Source organism: Eriocheir sinensis, chromosome 55, assembly GCF_024679095.1.
Source record: "Eriocheir sinensis breed Jianghai 21 chromosome 55, ASM2467909v1, whole genome shotgun sequence".
Taxonomy (NCBI): domain Eukaryota; kingdom Metazoa; phylum Arthropoda; class Malacostraca; order Decapoda; family Varunidae; genus Eriocheir; species Eriocheir sinensis.
Genome location: NC_066563.1, coordinates 9,562,376 through 9,579,875, shown reverse-complemented (window position 1 = coordinate 9,579,875; position 17,500 = coordinate 9,562,376). Strand labels below are relative to the sequence as shown.

Here is a 17,500-nt window from a genome sequence, read left to right as displayed (position 1 = left end):
ATGAAAAAAAAAAGAGGGAAGCAATCTTGAGTTGAACCTGTAATTGGAGCATCGCTAAAAGGAAGAAAGGTAAATACAGTCAAGAAGATTAAGTAAAACGAGGAAGGTAAATATTGTCAAGAAGGTTAAGCTGTGCCCAAGGCGTGAAGGAGGAAGAGGACGAGGTGTGTCTCTTCTGTAGCGTGTCCAAGGAGCTTAATAACACTTTAATGGTGAGTGGCGACGCAGGACGATGACAGGACACTAAGGAACCAGACCCAAAGTAGCACCTGAGTCTGTGACCTCCGAGCAAGGTGGGGGGTTTTTTTTTTTTTTTGGGGGGGGGTCACCTCATTTTGGGTTAATTTGTCTCGCTCCTCACCGCATATGTTGCCTAGTGGTTGTTTGATGAGTTTATGAATACCTGTTTTTATTGGTCGCTACAAGTTAACGTGATTATTGTCCCCTCCGATGTGTGTGTGTGTGTGTGTGTGTGTGTGTGTGTGTGTGTGTGTGTGTGTGTGTGTCTGTGTTCAAGGCTGTTTGTGTGGAAGATATTATCAGTTTGTCGTTGCTGTTTTCGTTTTGCTTCTTTTGGTTGGATTTGAAAGTATTGTCTTGCTGGGGCTGTTAAATAATGTGATTGGAGTTATCTATGAATTTAGGCCTTATGTGCTCGCTCTCTCTCTCTCTCTCTCTCTCTCTCTCTCTCTCTCTCTCACACACACACACCAAAAAAAAAATTCAAAGCACCCTCGCAATAAACAACCTCTAATGCCCTTAATCTCATACATCATTTCTCTTTTCATTTTCCGTTCATATTTTCCATTTTTTTTCCTTTTATTTTTTCCCTCCCTCCCGTCTGGTCACCGCTGCGGCGTCCACACGTGCAGGAATGCGCTCAGGAGGCTCAGCACCAGCATCCGGGAGTCACAAGCAGAGCAAGGGGCAATTAACTTTTTTATGCACATAGTTTTTTTTTTTTTTTACTTATTGTTTTCATTAAAGGCTTGACGGGCCGCTGAGTTGACAGTGACGGGACCGATGTGTAATTACTGAGTCTTGCCCTTTTTTTTTTTTTTTGGTATATGTTTACTTTTTTTCCTTTGGTCGCTTACACACACACACGTACACACACGGGTACACACACACACACCTGTCATTAGGCGACGTGCCTCCCACACCTCCCCACACCCAGGCAGGTAAAGGTAAAGTTAATAAGCTGATGTTACACACTACACGCACTTACACACCCACCTCTGATATACACACACACACACACACACACACACATGAAGCGAAAGATAATATATGATGTACCAATTCTCTCTCTCTCTCTCACCCTTACTTGATTCTGAAAAATCTGGGAAAAATACCTCGTGAAAAATTATCGTGTACACTCCCATGTAAGCTTTCACCACTGGCTCACTGCTACCACCTCCACCACCACCACCACCACGACCCCTTCACCACCACCATCACCACTCCGTTCACCACCTGGGTCACTAGGAGCACCACTTTCCACAACCACAACAACAATAACAACAAAAACGAGGAAAGGTCAAATGGGGGGAGTGAGGGGAAGAATTTACTCCGACTGGTGGATAGGGGAAGGGTAGGTGGTGGGACTAGTGGATAGGGGAAGGGTTGGTGATGGGACTAGTGGATAGGGGAAGGGTTGGTGATGGGACTGGTGGATAGGGGAAGGGTTGGTGATGGGACTGGTGGATAGGGGAAGGGTTGGTGATGGGACTGGTGGATAGGGGAAGGGTTGGTGATGGGACTGGTGGATAGGGAAAGGGTTGGTGATGGTACTGGTGGATAGAGGAAGGGTTGGTGATGGAACTGGTGGATAGCGGAAGGGCTGGTGATGCGACTGGTGGATAGGGGAAGGGTTGGTGATGGGACTGGTGGATAGGGGATGGGTTGGTGATGGGACTGGTGAATAGGGGAAGGGTTGGTGATGGGACTGGTGGATAGGGGAAGGGTTGGTGATGGGAATGGGGGATAGGGGAAGGGTAGGTGATGGGACTGATGGATAGGGGAAGGGTTGGTGATGGGACTGGTGGATAGGGGAAGGGTTGGTGATGGGACTGGTGGATAGGGGAAAGGATGGTGATGGGACTGGTGGATAGGAGAAGGGTTGGTGATGGGACTGGTGGATAGGGGAAAGGTTGGTGAAGGAACTGGTGGATAGGGGAAAGGTTGGTGATGGGACTGGTGGATAGGGGAAGGGTTGGTGATGGGACTGATGGAGAGGAGAAGGGTTGGTGATGGGACTGGTGGATAGGGGAAGGGTTGGTGATGGGACTGGTGGATAGGGGAAAGGTTGGTGATGGGACTGGTGGATAGGGGAAAGGTTGGTGATGGGACTGGTGGATAGGGGAAAGGTTGGTGATGGGACTAGTGGATAGAGGAATGGTTGGTGATGGGACTGTTGGATATGGGAAGGGTTGGTGATGGGATTGGTGGAGAGGTGAAGGGTTGTGGATGGGACTGGTGGTTAGGGAAAGGGTTAGTGATGATACTAGTGGATAGGGGAAGGGTTGGTGATGGGACTGGTGGATAGGGGAAGGGTTGGTGATGGGACTGGTGGATAAGGGAAGGGTTGGTGATGGGACTGGTGGATAAAGGAAGGGTTGGTGATGGGACTGGTGGATAGGGGAAAGGTTGGTGATGGGACTGGTGGATAGGGGAAGGGTTGGTGATGGGACTGGTGGATAGGGGCAAGGTTGGTGATGGGACTGGTGGATAGGGGAAGGGTTGGTGATGGGACTGGTGGATAGGGGAAGGGTAGGTGATGGGCCTGGTGGATAGGGGAATGGTTGGTGATGGGACTGGTGGATAGGGGAAGGATTGGTGATGGGACTGGTGGATAGGGGAAGGTTTGGTGATGGGACTGATGGATAGAGGAAGGGTTGGTGATGGGACTGGTGGATAGGGGAAGGATTGGTGAGGGAACTGGTGGATAGGGGAAGGGTTGGTGATGGGACTGGTGGATAGGGGAAGGGTTGGTGATGGGACTGGTGGATAGGGGAAGGGTTGGTAATGGGACTGGTGGATAGGGGAAGGGTAGGTGATGAGACTGGTGGATAGGGGAAGGGTTGGTGATGGGACTGGTGGATAGGGGAAGGGTTGGTGATGGGACTGGTGGATAGGGGAAGGGTTGGTGATGGGACTGGTGGATAGGGGAAGGGTTGGTGATGGGACTGGTGGATAGGGGAAGGGTTGGTGATGGGACTGGTGGATAGGGGAAGGGTTGGTGATGGGACTGGAGGATAGTGGAAGGATTGGTGATGGGACTGATGGATAGGGGAAGGGTTGGTGATGGGACTGGTGGATAGGGGAAGGGTTGGTGATGGGGCTGGTGGATAGAGGAAGAGTTGGTGATGGGACTGGTGGATAGGGGAAGGGTTGGTGATGGGACTGGTGGATAGGGGAAAGGTTAGTGATGGAACTGGTGGACAGGGGAAAGGTTGGTGATGGGACTGGTTGATAGGGGAAGGGTTGGTGATGAGACTGGTGGATAGGGGAAGGGTTGGTGATGGGACTGGTGGATAGGGGAAGGGTTGGTGATGGGACTGGTGGATAGGGGAAGGATAGGTGATGGGACTGGTGGATAGGGGAAGGGTTGGTGATGGAGCTGGTGGATAGGGGAAGGGTTGGTGATGGGACTGGTGGATAGGGGAAGGGTTGGTGATGGGACTGGTGGATAGGGGAAGGGTTGGTGATGGGACTGGTGGATAGGGGAAGGGTTGGTGATGGGACTGATGGATAGGGGAAGGGTTGGTGATGGGACTGGTGGATAGGGGAAGGGTTGGTGATGGGACTGGTGGATAGGGGAAGGGTTGGTGATGGGAATGGTGGATAGGGGAAGGATTGGTGATGGGACTGGTGGATAGGGGAAGGGTTGGTGATGGGACTAGTGGATAGGGGAAGGGTTGGTGATGGGACTGGTGGATAGGGAAAAGGTTGGTGATGGGGCTGGTGGATAGGGGAAAGGTTGCTGATGGGACTGGTGGATAGGGGAATGGTTGGTGATGGGACTGGTGGATAGGGGAATGGTTGGTGATGGGACTGGTGGATATGGGAAGGGTTGGTGATGGGACTGGTGGATAGGGGAAGGGTTGGTGATGGGACTAGTGGATAGGGGAAGGGTTGGTGATGGGACTGGTAGATAGGGGAAAGGTTGGTGATGGGACTGGTGGATAGGGGAAAGTTTGGTGATGCGACTGGTGGATAGGGGAAGGGTTGGTGATGGGACTGGTGGATAGGGGAAGGACTGGTGATGGGACTGGTGGATAGGGGAAGGGTTGGTGATGGGACTGGTGGATAGGGGAATGGTTGGTGATGGGACTGGTGGATAGGGGAAAGGTAGGTGATGAGACTGGTGAACAGGGGATGGGTTGGTGATGGGACTGGTGAATAGGGGAAGGGTAGGTGATGAGACTGGTGAATAGGGGAAGGGTTGGTGATGGGACTGGTGGATAGTGGACGGGTGGGTGATGGGACTGGTGGATAGGGGAAGGTTTGGTGATGGGACTGGTGGATAGGGGAAGGATTGGTGATGGGACTGATGGATAGGGGAAGGGTTTGTGATGGGACTGGTGGATAGGGGAAGGGTTGGTGATGGGACTGGTGGATAGGGGAAGGGTTGGTGATGGGACTGGTGGATAGGGGAAGGACTGGTGATGGGACTGGTGGATAGGGGAAGGGTTGGTGATGGGACTGGTGGATAGAGGAAGGGTTGGTGATGGGACTGGTGGGTAGTGGAAGGATTGGTGAGGGAACTGGTGGATAGGGGAAGGGTTGGTGATGGGACTGGTGGATAGGGGAAGGGTTGGTGATGGGACTGGTGGATAGGGGAAGGGTTGGTGATGGGACTGGTGGATAGGGGAAGGGTAGGTGATGAGACTGGTGAATAGGGGAAGGGTTGGTGATGGGACTAGTGGATAGGGGAAGGGTTGGTGATGGGACTGGTGGATAGGGGAAGGGTTGGTGATGGGACTGGAGGATAGGGGAAGGATTGGTGATGGGACTGATGGATAGGGGAAGGGTTGGTGATGGGACTGGTGGATAGGGGAAGGGTTGGTGATGGGGCTGGTGGATAGGGGAAGGGTTGGTGATGGGACTGGTGGCTAGTGGAAGGATTGGTGATGGAACTGGTGGATAGGGGAAGGGTTGGTGATGGGACTGGTGGATAGAGGAAGGGTTGGTGATGGGACTGGTGGGTAGTGGAAGGATTGGTGAGGGAACTGGTGGATAGGGGAAGGGTTGGTGATGGGGCTGGTGGATAGGGGAAGGGTTGGTGATGGGACTGGTGGATAGGGGAAGGATTGGTGATGGGACTGGTGGATAGGGGAAGGGTTGGTGATGGGACTGGTGGATAGAGGAAGGGTTGGTGATGGGACTGGTGGGTAGTGGAAGGATTGGTGAGGGAACTGGTGGATAGGGGAAGGTTTGGTGATGGGACTGGTGGATAGGGGAAGGGTTGGTGATGGGACTGGTGGATAGGGGAAGGGTTGGTGATGGGACTGGTGGATAGGGGAAGGGTTGGTGATGGGACTGGTGGATAGGGGAAGGGTTGGTGATGGGACTGGTGGATAGGGGAAGGGTTGGTGAAGGGATTGGTGTATAGGGGAAGGGTTGGTGATGGGACTGGTGGATAGGGTAAGGGTTGGTGATGGGACTGGTGGATAGGGGAAGGGTTGGTGATGGGACTAGTGGATAGGGGAAGGGTTGGTGATGGGACTGGTGAATAGGGGAAGGGTAGGTGATGAGACTGGTGGATAGAGGAAGAGTTGGTGATTGGACTGGTGGATAGGGGAAGGGTTGGTGATGGGACTAGTGGATAGGGGAAGGGTAGGTGATGAGACTGGTGGATAGGGGAAGGGTTGGTGATTGGACTGGTGGATAGGGGAAGGGTTGGTGATGGGACTGGTGGATAGGGGAAGGGTTGGTGATGGGACTGGTGGATAGGGGAAGGGTAGGTGATGAGACTGGTGAATAGGGGAAGGGTTGGTGATGGGACTGGTGGATAGGGGAAGGGTTGGTAATGGTACTGGTGGATAGGGGAAGGGTTGGTGATGGTACTGGTGGATAGGGGAAGGGTTGGTGATGGGACTAGTAGATAGGAGAAGGGTTTGTGTAGGGACTCCTGCCACAATTTACATGGCAAGCAATTACTAAACGCTATGATATATTCGCGTCGCGGTCACTGCAGAGGCTCGCAGGACCACGCTCCATCAGGTGGTAGTTACGACTTAATGGCACAAGGGATGCAGGTAAGGGCGGAGGGACGTAATAAGGTGCAAGGTTGCAAATCGAGCAGCCATTAGACCCTTGATTAACATGGGAAGGAGAGCGGAGATTCCTCAATACATGGGCTTCAGGGGGGCCGAGTTCAGCGAGGCGTGTCTACGTGGCCGCCCGGAGAGGCCCCAGGTGCTCCCGCGGGCGTGTTGGTCCCGGGGCGCGGCGGGGCCTTAGGGTCGTATGTTTAAACACTTCCTCGCCGAAGCATACATATTTGACAAGGCTTACATAGGAGTTGTGGGCTTTCCAGGAGTAGTTTAATGACCCTGGTGGTAGTTTGACCCTTCTTCTGTACCATGAACCTACAAAAACACTTCTTAGACCCCGACTGATCTCCGTTTTGGCCTTTGCATATTGTTGATGTGAGAGGCAGGGTCGTCTAAGGAAGGAAGGAAGTGTGCGGCGGAGGGGAGACGTGTGGCGGCGCGGGGAGGGTGCTGGCGGCGCGTCGGGTGCTGTGCCGCTCAGTAATGGCAGTCGCGAGGAGACACCCGCCGCTACTGGAGCCACTCACCGCCGCTATCGCCGCCGCCGCCGCAGTTGGGGAGCCTCAACGCGCGGCAACACACGTGGGCCGAGCCGCTGCACACACCCAAGCGCCCTGCTGCTGCTAAGAATGGGAACACGGCGGTGAGGTGAAAGGAAGTGCGTGGAAGTGCGTGGTGTCTGCCTCGTCCTGTAATCGTCGTGTGTGGACGTGGAATCAGTGGCGCGGAGGAGTGAGTGTCGACCCGAGGGAAAAAAAAAAGCACCTGCTGACTGTGCCTGAGTGAACGGTGCGCCGCGTCCAGATAGGTGTCGCGGTGCAAGTGTCCGTGTGTTACAATCTCGCCGTGTTACGCAACGCAGAGTACCGGACAGACCTTGAGACGCGAGTAAGAAACGGAGAAAAGAAACTCGCAAGGTTGAATATTTTCCTAATCGTTAAGGTGCGAGACAGAGGAGGAGAGGAGGTGAGGAGGAGGTGCCGCCAGCGTTACGTGGAGGCTGTGTGGCAGGTGAGGGTGACGTGGGTGGTCGAGGTGTGTGTGGAGGGGCGACTATCACGTGCTGGGACAAGACATCCAAGACTCCCCGGCACGTAACAGATCGCCTTCACGTGTGGCTCCCTCTGTGACACTAATAAGGGACTATCACGTGGCGGGGCGACCATTAAAACCCTCTTGAACCCTCTCTCTCTTGTCCCTCTCTTTGTTTCTCCCTCCCACTCAACAAAAGCAACCCATCAAGGAACATCAAGCGGGGGCAGCTCGGAGACAGCCCGGCACGCGGCAGAAGACAAGCGGCGAGGGAGAACAGGAGAAGCAACAACATTTCCCCGCTGAGTGATAAGGAAACCCGACCTGCCTGAAATATCGAGACAAATCACTAACTGACAACCCTCCTGCAGGCTCCCCAACAGGAAAGGTGAGAAAAAGGGGCGTGGCAGACGACTCCTGGCGATATGAAGGGGCGGTGTTAACATTGGCCGCGGTCTGGGGGGGTGACCGAGGGGGAAGGGGAGGAGGGGAAGGACTGAGGACGGAGGAGGAGGGAAGGTGGCCTGGTGGCGGTGAGGTAGCCTGGGGAAGGAACGCGACCGGCCTGCCTGAGTCACTCATCACATATCCTTCACGGGTTTCCAGCTGTGTTATGAGGGCGTCATTTGGCCCTTCGCGTCCCCGGGGACTTGACAAGGGACGTCCGTGCGTGTAGCGGTGCGTCGCCTCGAGGTGCTGAGCTGCAGTTTCTCGACCTAATTGACGGTGTGTCGCCTGATTGTGGGACGCGACGGTGAAATCCAGGAAACAGAGCATTCCGATGATCTCTCATTTCACCAGCGACGCGAAACAAAGCGAGGCGGTGGCGCGACTGTTTGCCTAACCCGCGATCGGCCGGCCAACATGACAGTGGCCATGGCTTCCTCCAAGGCGGACGTGACAGACGGGAACACCCTCCTGGCGCAGGTGAGGCAGGCGTCGCCGAAGGAAGACGGAGACGCGGCACCAGACGCCAAGAAACAGTCGGTGTCGGGAGGTGGCGATGATGACGATGCTCCAGCACCTGAGTGGGGCACGGACGGCGGCGAGAGGCGGCCAAAGGACATCACGGACACTGAACCCACGGACCTCAGTGTCAAGAAACAAAACAACAATAACAACAACAGCAATGTGAACAAGAACCACCTGGAGGCGACCCTGCTGGCGGCGCGGGGAGTGGGCAGCCCCAGCAACCCTGCCGCCTTTCCTAACACAAGCCTCCCCGCCCCCCTCGCCGTCCGGAGTCCCTTCTCCATCACAAACCTCCTCAGGCCCAAGAGTACGCGGGGCGAGGCGCGGCCGGAGGACCTGAGCCCGGCCAGGAGGAGAACCAGCGCCTCGCCCCTGCCGGAGGTGACCATCACGCCGCACCACGCCCTGTCGCACGCCCTCCACGCCCCCGCCAAGAGGAAAATCGAGGAGGTGGAGCACGACATTGACATCGAGGAGGACGAGGAGTGCGAGGACGACGACGAGGAGGAGGACGAGGACAGCCGAGGGGCGCTGAGGATGCGGGAGGCGCTGCTCAATGGGGACAAGATAGGTAAGCCACGAGTCACCTGTCTTAATTGCTTGTTGGTGTCAGAGGTGTAAATAGGTAAGCCACGAGAGGGGAGGGGGGAGAGGGAGGAAGGGGGAGAGGCTGAAAGGTCGCAGGGATAAAGGGTAGTGAAAGGAGGTATGGAGGGGAGGGGAGAGGTGGAGGGGAGTGGACGAGTGGAGGAGGGGGAGGAGTTGTTGGGGTGTAGTTAATGATTGGCAGGGGTGTATAAAGCACGTGTACGCCAGGAAACACACACACACACACACACACACACACACACACACACACACACACACACACACACACACACACACACAAACACAGGCTGGAGATCGCGAGTCCAGCATGTGATCAGACCATGGTGAATAAAACACACACACACACACACACACACACACACACACACACACTCTCTCTCTCTCTCTCTCTCTCTCTCTCTCTCTCTCTCTCACACACACACACACACACACACACACACACACACACAGGTAACAGATCACTTTCTACTGGCCTGTTAAAATCACCCATAGCGGCTTCTCCCTATAATATGAAAAAAACAAAACAACCAATACTAAAGACGAACTACAAGCACGAGTCAGTCACCACACACAAGCCAACGCAACACACTTAGATACCTGTAATGCATAACAAGCGATGAAAACAAGCCAGGTAAACACACGGGGGAGGGGAGGAGGAGGAGGAGAACACTAAAGCATAACCAAATACGAAAGAAATGGAATGAAAGAGAGGAAGGGAGGTAAGGCTTTAAGGAAGAAAAGGAGAAAGATGAAAAGGAATACTAAAAAATGACCAAATGTGAAGAAAAAAATAGAAAGAGAGAAGAAAAGGAGAAGAAAGAGAAACACAAAAGAATAATTAAATATGAAAGAAATAAAAAGAGAAAAGAAGAAGGTGGGTAAGGCAGTAAAGAAGAAAAGGAGGAGGACGAGAAAAAACACTAAAGAATAACCATATATAAAAGAGATAGAAAAAGAGAAAGATTGGCGGGGTGTGTGTGTGTGTGTGTGGGGGGGGGGGGTGTTGATATAGGCATTGTAAGGTAACTCAGCATCACCAAAGCCAGTCAATACACTTCGCTACCTATAAGACATAACAAGAGGCCAAAACAAGCCAGGTAAACACAGGGGGGGGAGGCGGGGGGGGAGGGGCGGAGAGAAGCATTGTAAGGTAACTCAGCATCACTCAAGGGGAAGCCGAGCCCACCAACCACACGCCGCCCTTACGTAAGCCCACCTGAGCCGCTCCGCCCGTAACCTTACCTGCCCTAATCTGGACGCCGGGAGCAGCCTCGTCTTTTAAGGGGCCGGGGTGTGCGGTAATATTAACTGCTAATAGGATACATTCCGGACAGGTGGCATTGGACCGGCAGCAGCAACAGCCTTCTTTACCTCCCTTCCTGTCTTCTCCCTTTCTTTTTGTATCTCTCTGTCCTCTTGTTCTATCCATTATCTGTTTTTTACTTCCTCTTTTTCCATCTCTTTTTAGTCCTTCTATTTCCTTACCATCTTCCTTTACTTTACTTTTTCCTATTACCTTTTTTTTGTATCTCTCTTTCCTCTTGTTCTGTCCATTATCTGTTATTCACTTCCTCTTTTTCCATCTCTCTTTAGTCCTTCCCTTTCCTTGCCTTCTTCCTTTACTTTACTTTCCTTTCCTTTCCTTCCTTTCTCTTTCCTTCCTACTTTACTTTTTCCTTCTACTTTCCTTTCTTTACCGTCTCTCCCTTTCTCATTACCCTTTTCCTTCCTCCCTCTTTACCTTCCTTTCTCCTATCCTCTCTCTTCCGTAATCCCTTCATTCCTCTCTCTCACTCACCTTCTTCGTCCTTACCCTCTCCCTATCTTTATTTCTTCCCTCTCCCTCCCTCCCTCCCTCCTTGTTATGTATTCTCCCAAATAAGACAATCACTTTGCATAGATCAGGAGAAAAAAAAAACTAAATACTGCCGCTTACTCCCCATCCATCTCTATTTTGACCATATAAAGAGGTGGCAGGAGGGGAGGGGGGAGGGGCAGGAGAGAGGAGGAGGGGGGGGGGGAGAGGCTGAAGGGTTGCAGGGGAAAAGGGGGTGAAGGGGTGCTGGGAGGAGGTGAGGAGGGTAAGGGTAAGGAGGAGGGGAGAGAATGAGTGGAGGAAGGGGAGAAGTATGAAGGACTGTAGGGAGAGGTATGGAAGGGAGGGAGAGAAGGAGTGGAGAGAAAGGGTGGGAGGGAGGAAAAGTGAAGGAGGGATGGGATGGGATGGGGTGAAGAGGAGTGAAAGAGATTGGGAGTTGGGGGATGAAGGGGTGAAGGGAAGGGAAGGGAAGGAGTGGAGAGAAAGGGGGACAGGTGAGTGGAGGTATGGAGAAGAAAAGTGGAGAGATGGAGGAAAGGTAAAGAGGAACTAGATAAGAAAAGCATCGAGGGAAGAAAAAGTCCCCTGAACTTTCAAAATGGTCATAAATTCCTCCAGTATTTGCATGGGAATTGTTTGGTCTGCTTGGTCTGCTTGGTCTGGCGCGGCGTGTGAGCGAATTATTGACGCTATCGCCCTCTCATTAGTTCCTGTTATCTCCTCTAAAACCAACCTTCTCCTCCTCCTACTGGTAATGTTGTCTCCTGTAACCCCCACCTTCTCTTCTTAATATTTTTTTTTTAGAACAAAGGAGACAGCTCAAGGGCACAAAAACAGGAAACAATAATAAAAAAAAAGCCCGCTACTTGCAGCTCCTAAAAAGAATCCAAAGAGGTGGCCGAAAGAGAGGTCAATTTCGGTGGTGTTGTATCCTCTAAACCCAACCTTCTCTTCTTAATATGGTGGTGTTGTGTCCTCTGAACCCCACCTTCTCTTCTTAATATGGTGGTGTTGTGTCCTCTGAACCCCACCTTCTCTTCTTAATATGGTGGTGTTGTGTCCTCTGAACCCCACCTTCTCTTCTTAATATGGTGGTGTTGTGTCCTCTGAACCCCACCTTCTCTTCTTAATATGGTGGTGTTGTGTCCTCTGAACCCCACCTTCTCTTCTTAATATGGTGGTGTTGTGTACTCTATCCTCACCTTCTCTTCTTAATATGGTGGTGTTGTGTCCTCTGAACCCCACCTTCTCTTCTTAATATGGTGGTGTTGTGTCCCCTAACCCCCATCTTCTCTTCTTATGGTGGTGTTGTCTCCCTACCTCCACTTTTCTTCTCCCCACTCACCCTGTTCGTCTCCTTTCCTCCCCTTCTATTCTTACTCCTCTTCCTCCACTTCTTTCTACTCCCCCTACAGTTTTCCTTTCTTCTACTTCTCTCTTCACTTCTCTCCACTTCCTCCTACTCCTCCAGCACTTTTCCTTCCCTCCACTTCTTTCAATTCCCCACGCACTTCTCTCTTCCACAACTTATTTTTTTCTCCCTTTGCACTTCTTTCCTCCACTTACTTTTACTTTTCTTGTAATTCTCCTTTCCTCCACTTCCCTTGCTCATGTTACAACTTTGTTTTATCACCTTCCAACATTTTTTTTCCTGAAAGCTCACAATTTACAACTTTGCATGCACGGCAATGGCAACACGTAGCATATCGTGACCTTCCTTAATGGTGCGTGGAGCAATACAGCGAAATAAAAGGAGGAAAAACAGAGTAATCTCGCCCAATGTAACAACCGTTCGAATTTATGGTTTGATATACCTAACGATGGCAAAATCATCCAGCAGATCATGGCCATTCTTTACAGCACGAAACAGAGACAGAAAAACATTGACTGATTTGAAGAAGGAAGGGAGAGAGACTTTATCTTAAGATGCATAAAGAACTCAAGCAAAGCAAGAAGAGCAAAAAGATTTAACATTACCAAAAACAACAGGAGTACATTTCTTTATATATCCACGAACAGCCAACACAACCAAGCACTCCACGACTTCTTCCAGCGCATAAGGAGTAACCAACACGCACTGAGAACATGTATAAAGAACTCAAGCAAAGTAAGAAGAGCAAAAAGATTTAAGATTACCAAAAACAACAGGAGTACGAGTTCATTTCTTTATATATCCACGAACAGCCAACACAACTCAGCACACCACGACCCCTTCCAGCGCATAAGGAGTAACCAACACGCACTGGGAACATTTATAAAGAACTCAAGCAAAGTAAGAAGAGCAAAAAGATTTAACATTACCAAAAACAACAGGAGTTCATTTCTTTATATATCCACGAACAGCCAACACAACTCAGCACACCACGACCCCTTCCAGCGCATAAGGAGTAACCAACACGCACTGGGAACATTTATAAAGAACTCAAGCAAAGCAAGAAGAGCAAAAAGATTTAACATTACCAAAAACAACAGGAGTTCATTTCTTTATATATCCACGAACAACATTTATTAAGAACTCAAGCAAAGTAAGAAGAGCAAAAGAACTATAACCCTAACAAAAAATAATAAGCACGAGTTTATTTCTTTACATAAGTTCAAACAACTTACGCAACACACCATCCATTGACCTCTTCCAGTGCAGACAGAATGAATCACCACGCACGGGGAACTTGTATAAAGAAATCAAGAGAAGCAAAAGAACCAAGAAACTGTAATACTACCAAAAAACAATGAGTTGGAGTTTATTTACTTTATATAACCACGAACAGCCAACACAAGCCAGCACTCCACGACCTCTTCCAGCGCATAGATTAACCAACATCCACGGGGAACATGTATAAAGAAGCCAAGAAAAGTAAAAGGACAATAAAACTATAATACTACCAAAAATAACGAGTACAAGTTCATATCTATTTATATCCACGAACAGCCAACACAGCACAGCACTCCACGACTCTTCCAGCGCATAGATTAACCAACATCCACGGGGAACATGTATAAAGAAGTCAAGAGAAGTAAAAGCCCCAAAAAACTATAATGTTACCAAAAATAACGAGTATAAGTTCGTATCTTTTTGTATCTACGAACAGCCAACACAACACAGCACTCCACGACTCTTCCAGCGCATAGTGTAACCAACAAGCACGGCGAACATGTACAAAGAAGTCAAGAGAAATAAAAGCCCCAAAAAACTATAATGTTACCAAAAATAACGAGTATAAGTTCGTATCTTTTTGTATCTACGAACAGCCAACAAAACACAGCACTCCACGACCTCTCCCAGCGCATAGAGTAACCAACAAGCACGGCGAACATGTACAAAGAAGTCAAGAGAAGTAAAAGCCCCCAAAACTATAATGCTACCAAAAATAACGAGTATAAGTTCGTATCTTTTTGTATCTACGAACAGCCAACACAACATAGCACTCCACGACCTCTTCCAGCGCCCGCAGACTAAAACACCAAGCACGAGTGACCATAAAACAGCGGGAGAAAATAAAGATTAGCGAGGCTCCGAGTTATAAGGAAAGCCAGCCGCAAAAACACTGGAGATAAACAAGAATAATAACAATAATGCAGAATAACACCCATCCCGCGGCGCCACTTGACTGACAAAAATAACAGGTAGCCAAGACATGTGCAGTACGCCTCTACTTACCTGTTTACCAGCCGCTCCCTCCCTCCCTCCCCTCACTCACCTGCCCTCCCTTGCTTGGTCTCTTGCCTCCTCCTTACCTTCCTTAGTCCTTCCCTCCCTTATCTCAATCCTTCCCTCCTTCCTCCCTCTCCTCCCTCCTCACCCTTACCTTAATCTCTCCCTCATTCCTTCAATCCCTCTCTTTTTCTTTCCCTTCCCTCACCCTTTCATTCCCTTTCCTCCTTGCTCTCCCTTACCTTAATCCTTCCCTTGCTCCATCCTCACCCCTCCTTCCCTCTTTCTTTCCTTCCCTTACCTCAATCCTCCCCTTCTTCCCTACGTTATCTTTATCCTTCCCTCATTCCCTTATTCCTTACAGAACTTTACTCACTTCCCTTCCTCTTTCCTTTCCTTCCCCTAATCCTTCCCTCTTTCCTTATTCCCTCTCTCCCTCACCTCAATCCTTTATTCACTCCTTCGTTACTTACCTTACCACGGCAGCAGGTGGACCCTTTCTTTAACACTTCCTCTTTTCCTTATTCCCTCTCTCCCTCACCTCGATCCTTTACTCCTTCCTTACTTACTTGCCTTACCTCACTCCCCTCTCTCTCCTTCCTTCCCTCCCCTCCTTCCCTCCCTTTCCTCCCCGCGGCCTCGTGAAGCTCACCGTCCACACAGACCACGTGATAATTCAGCACAATTACCTCCTTTCACCCGCCCGGCCTTCATTACCCGGGCTGCGGCGACCCCTGACCCGCGGCAGCGCTCGGCCACTTAAACACACAGGACTCGGAAGTGCGTGGGAAAACCGTGACCACCGCTGCCAACCCCTCGGCGACCCTCCACCTGAGAGCTTACCTTACCTTACCTGGATACCTGCCTGCCTACCTGTGTGCCTGCTTGCTCTCCTTCTTTGTTTGCGTCCCTGCTTCTCCTTTCTATCTGCTTACCTGTCTAATTACTTCCCTACCTTACCTGGATACCTGTTTGGCTGTCTACCTGCTCACCTTGCTTGCTTCTCCTTCTTCTCTACCTACCTACCTAATTTCTTATCTACCTTGCCTTGATATCTACCTGTCTGCCTGCTTACCTGTCTACCTGCTTCCTTGAGCGTTCACTTTTCTCTTTTATTTGTTTTCCTGCTTCTCCTCTCTGCCTCTTGAATCTACACAATTTCTTGCCTAACTGCTGTCCTTGCTGCTTCCTACTGCTCTACTTACTCCCTTCTATTCCTCTTTCCTCTGCTTATCCACTTTTATTCCTCTCTCTATCCCGCTTCTCTCCTCCTTACCTCCCCACTTTCCTATCTACCTTGCTGGTCTCCTCTTTATTTTCTTTTTTTTCTTGTCTACCTTCCTTCATTCCTTCCTTCCTCGTCTTCTTTGTTTCCTCTTTACCTCCAACCTTTCCTCTCTTCCTTTCTGCTTACTTTCTCTTCCTATTGCTCTCTCTCTCTCTCTCTCTCTCTCTCTCTCTCTCTCTCTCTCTCTCTCTCTCTCTCTCTCTCTCTCTCTCTCTCTCTCTCTCTCTCTTCCTTCCTCCCGATCTTCTTTCTTGGTTTTCTCTGCTTGATATTTTGTTTGTCTGTCTGCTTTCCTCCTCCTCCTCCTCCTCCTCCTCCTCCTCTTTCCTCCTCCTTTGCTTGGGTCTGATTTCCATCCTCCTAGTTCTCGTTTTTATATTTTTTGCATTTTTTCGTCTCGTCTGGAACCTGCCTCACAGAGTTTATGTTTGCCTGCTAACCTGTTTCCCTGTTCTCTCTCTCTCTCTCTCTCTCTCTCTCTCTCTCTCTCTCTCTCTCTCTCTCTCTCTCTCTCTCTCTCTCTCTCTCTCTCTCTCTCTCTCTCGTTTTCACTGTTACATATTCCTTAACCCCAGACAAAGAAGAAGGGCAGAAAAATAAGAGAAATAAAGAGGGAAAGAAAATAAAAGTGAAAAGCAAGAGATATTAAAGTTGAGGATAGAGAGAAAGAGAGGAGGGGAGGGAAGAAACATTAGAGATTAAAAAAAAATAAGAGAAGAAAGGGAGGAAGAGAAAAAAAAGGAAAGAGATGGAAAAGAGAGGAGAGGAAAGAGAGACAGAGAAGAAGGGAAGAAAGAGTGAGTAAAGAGGGGAGGGAAAAGGCAGGTGAGAGAAATAGGGAGGGGGAAAGAGGAAAGAGGGAGGGAGAGAGAAAGCAGGTGCAGTCGAAGAAGATGGAAGAGAGGGAGAGGGTGAGAAAGAGGAGGAGACAGGTGAGAACTAATAAAAGAGAGGAGAAAACTAAGGAAAAGAGGAAGAGGAAGAGAAGAAGAGAAGGAAAGGGGAGGAAAGGGTAAGAAAGAGGGGGAGACAGGAGATAACTAAAAGAAGAGAGGAGAGAAACTAAGGAAAAGAGGAAGAGGAAGAGAAGGGAAAGAGGAAAGGGGAGGAAAGAGGGGGAGACAGGTGAGAAGTAAACGAAGAGAGGAGAAAACTAAGAAAAAGAGGACGAGTAAGCGAAAGGAAGGAGGAAAGGGGAGGAGAAGTTCTTGAGTTTCCCAGAATGGATGGTTTCTTTGCACACTTTCTCAGGCCAAGACCGCCGAGTATTTTCCTGACACTGTTTCCGCTCAAATATTAGCACACCTTTTGTTTTTAGTCTGGCGGATCAAAGACTGCAGAACGGCGCGCTGCTCTCCCTTGCTAACGTCCCATTGTTCCTTGTGCTACACGTCAAATTGGGTTGGAGTCATCGCGAACGTGGAAAATAAAGAGCAGGCAGCGAGTTTTCTATATATACTACCATATTTTATTCGTGACTTAGTGTGGACGAGAGATAAGTTAGTCTCTAGTTTTGTGTGATTGTGTTTCTGTTTGTGTGGAGGGGAGGGCGGGGGTGTAGGTGTGTGGGGGTGTGCTGACGATCATTGAATATACGTTAAGGGATTTAATCAGAAAAAAGAAACTAGTAGAAAAAAGACCGTGAAGAGTATTGAGTGAGGGGAAACGAAAAACACATAACAGAGGGGAAATTCTTAGTTGTGGGCAAAGAGGCTGTGGTGCATGAAGAGGCTGATGGACTGATGGACTGATGGACTGATGGACTGATGGACTGATAAGAGAAAAAATGGCAGGAAAAAAAGCGTGGTATATGAGGCATGTGGAAGAAGAGTGCTAAGTGTAGGGAA

General features: G+C 50.1%; 1 protein-coding gene across 1 annotated transcript in view; it reads left to right on the top strand.

The window, feature by feature from the left end:
- The first annotated feature begins 6,047 nt into the window (after positions 1 to 6,047).
- Positions 6,048 to 17,500, top strand: part of LOC126984038 (barH-like 2 homeobox protein) — a 103,345-nt gene continuing 91,892 nt past the window's right edge. The window contains exon 1 of the mRNA XM_050837398.1: positions 6,048 to 8,856. Coding sequence (XP_050693355.1) covers positions 8,178 to 8,856 — 679 coding nt within the window. The 5' untranslated portion in view covers positions 6,048 to 8,177. The remainder of the gene's footprint in view (positions 8,857 to 17,500) is intronic.